Source organism: Hippocampus comes, unplaced genomic scaffold (genome assembly GCF_001891065.2).
Source record: "Hippocampus comes isolate QL1 unplaced genomic scaffold, H_comes_QL1_v1.1 scaffold367, whole genome shotgun sequence".
NCBI lineage: Eukaryota > Metazoa > Chordata > Actinopteri > Syngnathiformes > Syngnathidae > Hippocampus > Hippocampus comes.
Window position 1 is genome coordinate 817,510 of NW_017805741.1, and position 8,160 is coordinate 825,669.

An 8,160-nucleotide genomic window follows, 5' to 3' on the forward strand; every position below is an offset into this window, starting at 1 on the left:
CCGTGAGATTTGTGGAAGTCCTGAAAATACATGAATGTTGAGATCAGGACACACAAACTGTGAGCTTTCAGATCATCATTCAGAAAGTAAAAAGGAAAAAAAAAAGCAGTGATCCCAAAAGCCTGATTTCCACGAATCTGTTTTCGGAGGCATTCCTGTATCAAAACAGTCCAAGTGGGGTAACCAAATATTTCTTTTAATGGTTACATACTATCATTCTGAGAATATTTTCGCTCTGCATAACACTCATACGACCCCCAGCCCCCTTTCTTAAAAGCATGATTTGAAGCAGGAGTAGCTTGGTGGGATAATTCATATTCACATCAGCTGATAGCCTCCGGTTGAATTGAAATTGAAAATAATCTGCCCCCCGCCACCCCGTTGTTGTCTACTTTGGTCTTCAGTCACTGCTGTGGGAGCCCTTTCAATAAAAGTCAATGGGGCGGCGGGGTAAATACTTGCAATGTCTTCTTAGTAAGATTTGACCCCGTACTCGTCATACTCCTTCCACAGTACAGATGCGTCGCACTTGAGCAAATTTGTGGGTGCTTTCGAGCAGCGATTCCCAACCTCTGCCACTGGAAACTGTCTCCAAACACATCTTTGTTAGTCGATCTATGCCAGCGATGTATCGTGACAGGGACAACAATCAAATGCTCTTCCTTTTTTACTTGGTGGCAATGCGTGAGATTTGCCTACTGCAAAATATGTTCCATGGCCCACTAAAGATTGGGAGATGCTGCTTTGTGAAGCCCCTGAAAGTGAGTCGGCGCATTAGTACGAGCGACGTTGGACGTCAACGCCCTCTGTCCAATGTGTGACTTCAGTTGGAAGCGCTGTTTCCGTAGCCGCCGGAGGTGGAGGGGAAAGGGGGGGCGCCTGGAGGGGCGGCAGGCGACGCGCCAGCAATAGCGGCGGCACCGCCGAGGGTCTTTCGGATGGCGGGCATCAGGTAAGGTTCCCGCGCTAACTGGAGCACGTCCACGCGGTCCTCCTTGTGATAAGCGAGGCAGCGACGGATGAACGTCTGCGAAGGCATAAAATAAAGCGACTGCATCCGAGGGATCGCTGGATGGCTCGATGCAGGTTGGGGAAACACTGCCTCCATTTATTTGAGCGGCATACCTTCGCTTCCGGGGTGACAACGGGTTTTGGGGGGAACTGCACCTCGGTAGCTTTGAGGATGGTGTTCTCTTGGAGGATGTCCTGCTGGGATTGGTTGTGACCAAATGGCTGGAGGAAAGAAACAGACAAACTCAAATGGTGAAAACAATCTTCCATTTTACGTAAAGAAAAAAAATGTGTCAAGTACACAACAAAACCTAACATACATTTCTTTGGAAAAAAAAAAGAATGTTGCATAATATTTTGGGATAAGACGACACGTGTCGTTTGTCATTTTTGCCTGTGTGTGTGTGTGTGGGGGGGGGGGGGTTTCCTTGCCCTCCCGGGGGTTAAAGTCAAGGGATGTCGTGCATATTTGTCAACTGTGGGCACCCGAAGCCCTCAGGGATGAAGGGCGATAGAAAGAAATGTGACTTGACTTTTCTTAAGAGAAGAAAAAGAAAAATCTTACTCTTCCGAAATAAAGTTTCTTCATATTAACCAGATAAAATCATTGTATAAAAAACACGATCTCTTGAATATTCCTGTTACCTTGCGTCCGTATAAGCTCTGATAGAAGATGACCCCAAGCGACCAAACGTCGACTTTGTTGGATATCTTCGGAGGCTCCTTGCCGACCACGAAGCACTCTGGAGGAAGGTACCTGGAGGTCACACGGCACCTCTCTTTGAATACGAGCGGCCGCGTTGCCGCCGTCGCGCCGTGTCGAGCGCAAAGTACCAATAGGTGCCCGCCCCCTGCGAGGTCAGCTCCATGCCCTCCGATGAAGCGCAGCTGTCGTCGTCCATGATCTTGGACAGGCCGAAGTCGGTGATCTTAATCTCGCCGCAAGCGGAGCCGTTCACCAACAGGATGTTTCCTGAAACGGTACGTGATGACCGGCTGCAGCGGAAAAGATGAAGAAGAACGCACGCGTCGCCGTGCTTTCACGTGAAGACCGAATACCTGGCTTGAGGTCGTAGTGGATGATGGGCGGGCGGATCTGATTGAGGTACTTGAGCGCGTTGACGATTTGCATGACGACGGAGCGGCCCTCCTTCTCTGTCATCAGCTTGTTTTGCTTCAAGTAGAAGTCCAGGTCATTGCCCTCGCAGTACTCCAGCACAGTGCAGAACCTGCAAAAATCACAACCGGGGGAGGAGTACATTTCAAACGCTGTATAATACATGATCAGAATTGAGTATTCCGCAACTGATCGAATCAATTATTATGACAGGTGCAGGTTATTATTTTTGCCCATTTGGGCTCGCCATCGATGCCGGATCATATTCACGATTGTATTTGTAATTTCTTTGGGTTGTTTACAGTACTACATGTCGGCAATAAACGTTCAATCGAGGAATCCATCCATTTTGAAAAAAAGAATGCCATCATTAACACGCTGCGAAAGCACTTACGAGTCCGTGTCGACCGAGAAGTAGTCGTACAGTTTGACTATCCGAGGGTGATCCAGTTCTTTGTGGATTCTGTACTCTCGGCAGGCGTGCCTGGGAAAAACACAAAAATATGGACTTTATTTGTTTTGTTTTTAGAGATGGTTACCAGAAAAGTAAGTCATTGGTGTTTTGCATTTTATTTTTGAGTTGCAAAAGGTACTCAAACAGTATTTAATACTGTGTGTTAAAAGGTTATTAAACGGGCAATTATTTGTACAAAAGAGGCCGCTCCCATTGATTAGGGCTGGGCTCTGAGAATTTTTTTTTTTGTTTTGCAGTTGACTGAAATAAAGAGCCAATAACACATGAGGGATCGCCAAAATGGCGGCTTTTTACTCACTTGTGGTAGTTCTGCTTCTTCTCCTCCCGCCAGCTCTTGTTCAGCTGGTGGATTTTAACGGCCACATACCTTTGCTCGGTTAAATCAAAAGCCTGGGGAGGACAAAAAAAAAAAAAAAAAAGGAAATCATCTAAAGATTAAACAAGAAAAATCTGATGTCATGGAATAAATAGTAAAGTGCTCCCGCTCCCACCTTGTAAACTTCACTGAAGCCCCCTCTTCCAAGTAGATGTAACAGCAGATATCTGTCATTCAGCGTCGGGTGGTCTTTAAATCTACAGCCAGAGCGCTTTAGCGTGAGAAACGTGTGCCTGAAGTTATGGCCGTCCACTCGAAAGACGGGACACGTACTGCGAATTGTCCTCGTTGTGGATTCTCTTCAGCTCCCGGATGTGCAGATTGCGCACTCGCTCCAGCCGCTCCAGCTCCGTCTGGATCTCCGCCTCTTCCTGCAAAGACGCGCACATACGTCATTGCGCCGCTTTCGTGCTTCGATTGGACTTGTGTTTTGGCCTTTGATTGTTTTTTTTCTTTTTTAATTCCACGCAGGAGTTGAGTTACCTTTTTTAGATGACCAATCCGGAGTTTGAATATCTCCTCTTGCTCATGATACTCCGCTAGTGACAGCCTGCGAGGGAAAATGTGGAGTCAGATTGAGAGAAAGAAATAGCCATCTACACGGAGGCAAATTTGATGGTCCGTTGTCACATCAGCCTTACGCTTCACTCTCCTGGCCGTTGCTCCTGCCCTTTCGTTTGTTGTGCTCGGTGCTGGGTGGCTGCACGGGAGCCACGGGGGGCGGCTTTCTTTTCCCCAGCAGCTTCCTCTGCCTCTCGATGTCCTCGCGCTGCGAGTTGATGCGCTCTTGTTGCCTGAAAAGTGCCCAAATCACATCAGCGACAAAGCTCCGCCCGATGCGCCAAACTGGACCGCCGCGTCGGTGGGCGCGCGCTGACTTGATGAGATTCTGAAAAGCGATTCCGTCGGCCCACTGCTCGGCGAAGGAGGCGCCGCGTCGAACCGTCGTGAAGTGGCCCAGGCGCAGACGATCCTGCATGCTCTTGTCCCGCCGTGTCCTCTTCTCGTGCTTTGACTGACATTTGGAAGGAACAAAAGAAGCCTGCATCAGGAAACAGGGCTCCAAGTAACAGTGGAAACAGCGGTCAAACCAAAATCAAGTCTCATGCGGAGTCAAAAGTCGAGGGATGAAAATGAGTTTGAAGACGAGTTTGAATGGGCAGCGAGGGCGGGGGGGGGGGCTTGCCTCCCTCGTACACCTTTGAAAGTTGGACTGCTCGGAAGTCAAGGCATCACCCCATGTGCCCCACAAACCTTTTCAAGGAGGAGCTTCTTGCTCATGGTGACGCACTTGTTGAGACGCTCCTTGAAGCGCTCCAACATCTTCTGCTGCTCTTCCACCTGCCGCCGCAGGTCGCCGTTCGCCTGCAACATCAGCAGCTATTAATTCACCCAGGTCTGCCCCGTCAACTACTGCAAAGAATCGGACTCAACTTCATCACCGACTCGATAGGACCACAACAATTGCGCATCAGCCCGAGCCTCCGGCTTACCCTCAGCAGGTCATCTATCCGCCCCTCTTTCTTCTCCAGGTCGGAGTTCTTGTTTCTCTCCAGCGCCGTCAGCTTCAGCAGTGTCAGCTCAGACTTTGGCCAGGACAGCAAAACAAAAACACGTCGGTCACGTTCGGTTCGGTTCAGTCATTCTAGATTCTTGACATGGGCTCGTGGCGTCAGCCGGGTTATTTTAATGCGCCATAAGACCCCCCGCAGACTGTTATCATGCGCTGTGGTGTGGAGACGTTTGTGGGAAAATCATTAAATGAGTCCATCTGGCAACAAGGCCGTAACGTAACCTAATGTGGAAAAGGCAAAGCGCCGTCAACGCTTCCTGGCCATAGTCTCACAATCATAATCATTTAAAAAGCGGATGAAAGGTCAAGGTCGTCATCGTCGCCTCTTTTGGGGTGAAAATGCGACAGGTGGTCTTGTTACCTGGGTGGCTTTGTGGGAGCTAAAGTGCGCAGGGGCCATCTTGACGGAGCTGCACGACGACGAGTCAGTGTGGGCCGAGCCTGCCGACGAAGGACTGCTCTGCTGCAACTAGAAAACGCAAAGACAGAAAAGATGAACAAAACATGGATGATTTCAAATATTGCCATGAAAAAATATTCTGCGATATTTTAGCAGACCCTCTGGAGAAGAGGAGTCTTACAGGGAACAAAATACCAAATCGATGAGTCTAAAGTACAGATAGGAAGTGGAACATATTCCAGAAAAGGAGGGCGGAAATGTGGAGTCAAAGAAATGAAAAAAGAAAACTCTGCTTGTTGTTCAAAGCTCTCGATTCGAGGGGCAAAGCCGAGTCTCACCGAGGGATAGGACAGCGAGTGCTGGGAAAAGCAGCAGCGCACCAGCACGGGGACGCCGCGGGCCGGACTGGTGCTGGAACCGCTGCTGCCGGCAAACTGGCCGCACAGCGGGTGCGAGGTTTCAAGTCAGAAAGAAAGAAAGAAAAAAGGCAGGAAGAGTTGTGCCTTTACTGTTGGAAGCTACGAGCGAGACTCGTATTTCTGCTCACCTCAAAATAATCACTCGTCTTGTGTCCTCGTCCCTTTCCTGCAAAGCAAACAAGAAGGGACGTATGAACGTAATTCAAGATCATTCCGCTGGCCGACTTGCGTCCGGGTGCGACTGGTTTACTCGCAGATTCCGTTCACCTTGACTGTTGGTGTCACAGGCGTCTGCTTTTCTCTTCCTGCTTCTGTGCTCGGCCTTCTTCTCCGGCAGCTGAAAACAGACATTGGCAATGCACACAAAGTGGTTCAAAACAGCCATTTTGTTATTTTACATAACATACAAATTATTGATTGCAACAAAACACATCAAAATATGTTAAGATTTCCGTTCATATCATAAATGTATTTTTTTTTTAAAAATCAGATTAATTGATCGGATAATTGGTGGAATAACCGATTCAGAAAACGTTTGATTGCTGCCGCCCTCGTCTGTACCAACTAATACGGCAAAGGGTTATGTCATCCTTTTTGAACACGTCTCGTGTTTTGCCTCTCGCTGGATTGTCCGCGTGTACCCAAACAACGCGGTCATCACACCTAATTTACGACAGAAGAATGAGCGACAACATGTCTATCTGAAAGTGATAGTCTGCCATCCTACAGGAGCAAACCAACCTCCACTTCCTTGTCGCTAAGGGAGCCCAGGCTGCAAAGAGACTGGCTGGATGATTCACTGTTGATCTGGAAAGCAGAATGCAGGACAAGACATTAGATCCCTGCGTCATCTGCCATTTATATTTAGAACACAACAGATGTGCGCCATTCTATTTGCTGTAGTTCTGCTTCTATATGTGGCTTCATTGCATCCCTCTGGTGTAGCTCCAAAAAAAAAAAAGGGAAGCCAAAATATGATGAGAAAGACACTTCTGAAGTCAGTGCTTGGATCGGGGTTCATGTTGAAATGTGTAAAAGGAGAGTTTGGAGGCATATACTGTTAGCTGGAGAATGTCTGTTGGAATTGTACATTTTGGCAGGGATTGAGTCCACTGACCTTGGTCACCCCAACTCCAGTGAAGCGAGCTTCGAGCAATTCTTGCCTGCGAGGGTCCAAGCTGAGAGCTTGGCCGTGAAGTCCTTCCATCGCGCCTTGAGAAAAGAAGCCAAAACAAACAAGTCGATTAGCCTTTCAAGTTCAGCAACTTGCTCAACTTGTCCGTCCTGTGCAGTCTGACCAACAGTGTTCCCAATTACATAACTTTCTAAATGGATGCCAATTGCTCGAAATAGAAATTGTGTATCGAGAGCGGCGCCAATTTCCAAAGAATGAGAAAAAGTTCAGCTCTTTAGTTCAAATGTGACATGATGAACACATTTATTGTACTCTGCATACATAGATGAAGCAGTCGAGAAAATTGATGAATGATGTGTATGAACAGATGTTTGAGGGTGTTGTATAATTCATCTAAATTGTGATACATCACTCTCAATTATATTATACTTGCCACTTGGCACCAAGTACACTCTCCTGTCTGTCTACAATGAATACAAAAGGTTACGCCCCCCCCCCCCCTTCAAATGACAGGAACAGGCTTTGGTATGATTTATATGGGTCTCTTTATTTTTATACTCCTATTTAAAATATGAACCTGGAATTTAGTTTCTGTCTTTCTAATTTTACTTCTCAATGACCATTAGATGATCTAACGAACGAAAAACACAACCTTGGATGACGACATATCAGCTGGTGAACTGATTACGTTTTAATGAATGACATTTAATCAGTCGACGACAGCTTCAGTATTATGAACCAGCGAGCCAGAAACACTTGCGAGACATACCCTGGCTTCAAACTTTCAAAACACGTTTGAGCCCCCTTTTAATGACGCATGTTGTTTCATGTTTTCACACACACTATGACATTGCTAACAAACTCGCTGAGGAGAACGTTAGCCAGTGCACAGTGCACAAGTACAGTTACGAAATTTAGCATGCTAATTTACATCTTATGAATTGACAACAACCTGAAAAACAAGTGTCCGTGGTTTGACGAACACTTAGCGGAAAGTTGAACAAGTGTTCGTACGGTCCGTGGGTACGAAAGTCTCCGTTTAGTATCATGACGATGTTTTATCGAGGTAAACCCTAACTAGTCCGTGTTAGCATTAGCCGTCCAGTTGGTCTCACCTGGGGAGCGTTTAGCTCTTTAAACTGTCAATCACGGCCCGAAGCTTAGGAGCTCCGCGGCTTCCATCCGGCGGCCAAAAGACCCCCCTAACAAGTCCCGCACACTCGCTGCAATGAAAAAAATCCAACAAGTCATTTGCTACATTTCTTGCCACTCCTTGGAAGACATTAGTTAGCTTAGCGGACGCTAGCTGAGTCCGGCCGGTGGCCGCCGGTGTCATCCGGGCAAGAGGCCGTGATCCTCGGGGTTTCCTCCAGGTCTCGGTACCTCCGCACGGGTGTCCGGAGACCCCCGACTCTCGACCATTGATGGCCCTGATCCCCCGCCACCTCCGACCCCCGACTTCTCCTCCTCCTGTTCGGTGGCACTCGTCACATCACCGCACTGTCCTTTGAATGTCTCGTCTATAGCAATTTAAAGCCGTCTTCCACAAGGTGTGAAGTTGAGGTCATTGCCGATCGGAAAGCCCCGCAGAATGAGTCGAACCTGGGGAGATCGACCGACGGTGCCGCTCTCGGATTCTCAACTGATCCAAGTA

The 8,160-nt window shown here is 47.9% G+C and overlaps 1 protein-coding gene across 4 annotated transcripts; it reads right to left on the reverse strand.

Annotated features, from left to right (window-relative positions):
• Positions 1-175: 175 nt before the first annotated feature.
• Positions 176-8,146, reverse strand: LOC109523963 (serine/threonine-protein kinase tousled-like 2). 4 transcript variants are annotated; one of them, XM_019883487.1, is made up of 21 exons: positions 7,622-8,145; positions 6,489-6,583; positions 6,113-6,178; positions 5,639-5,708; positions 5,500-5,537; positions 5,333-5,386; positions 4,914-5,021; positions 4,473-4,565; positions 4,234-4,344; positions 3,858-3,994; positions 3,621-3,773; positions 3,463-3,529; positions 3,253-3,350; positions 3,095-3,176; positions 2,902-2,993; positions 2,523-2,612; positions 2,071-2,240; positions 1,846-1,984; positions 1,657-1,768; positions 1,126-1,233; positions 176-1,027 (listed from the first exon to the last, which is right to left on the reverse strand). In XM_019883487.1, exons 2-21 carry the CDS (start codon positions 6,576-6,578, stop codon positions 824-826), a joined length of 2,082 nt encoding a protein of 693 aa, XP_019739046.1. In that variant the 5' UTR covers positions 6,579-6,583; positions 7,622-8,145; the 3' UTR covers positions 176-823. The 4 variants fall into 4 exon arrangements, with proteins under 4 accessions (XP_019739046.1, XP_019739045.1, XP_019739048.1 ...); XM_019883486.1 differs by having other exon boundaries at positions 5,291-5,386; XM_019883489.1 differs by lacking the exon at positions 5,333-5,386 and having other exon boundaries at positions 7,622-8,144.
• Between the last annotated feature and the right edge of the window lie 14 nt (positions 8,147-8,160).

What these genes read in the sequence shown, in the direction of transcription:
- LOC109523963 (XM_019883486.1), bottom strand. Translation starts at nt 6,578, where the DNA reads ATGGAAGGACTTCACGGCCAAGCTCTCAGCTTGGACCCTCGCAGGCAA. An exon ending in GGATAGATGACCTGCTGAGG is followed by an intron (nt 4,345 to 4,472) that starts GTAAGCCGGAGG and finishes CTGATGTTGCAG; the next exon opens with GCGAACGGCGACCTGCGGCG. An exon ending in AGAGCTTATACGGACGCAAG is followed by an intron (nt 1,234 to 1,656) that starts GTAACAGGAATA and finishes TCTTTCCTCCAG; the next exon opens with CCATTTGGTCACAACCAATC.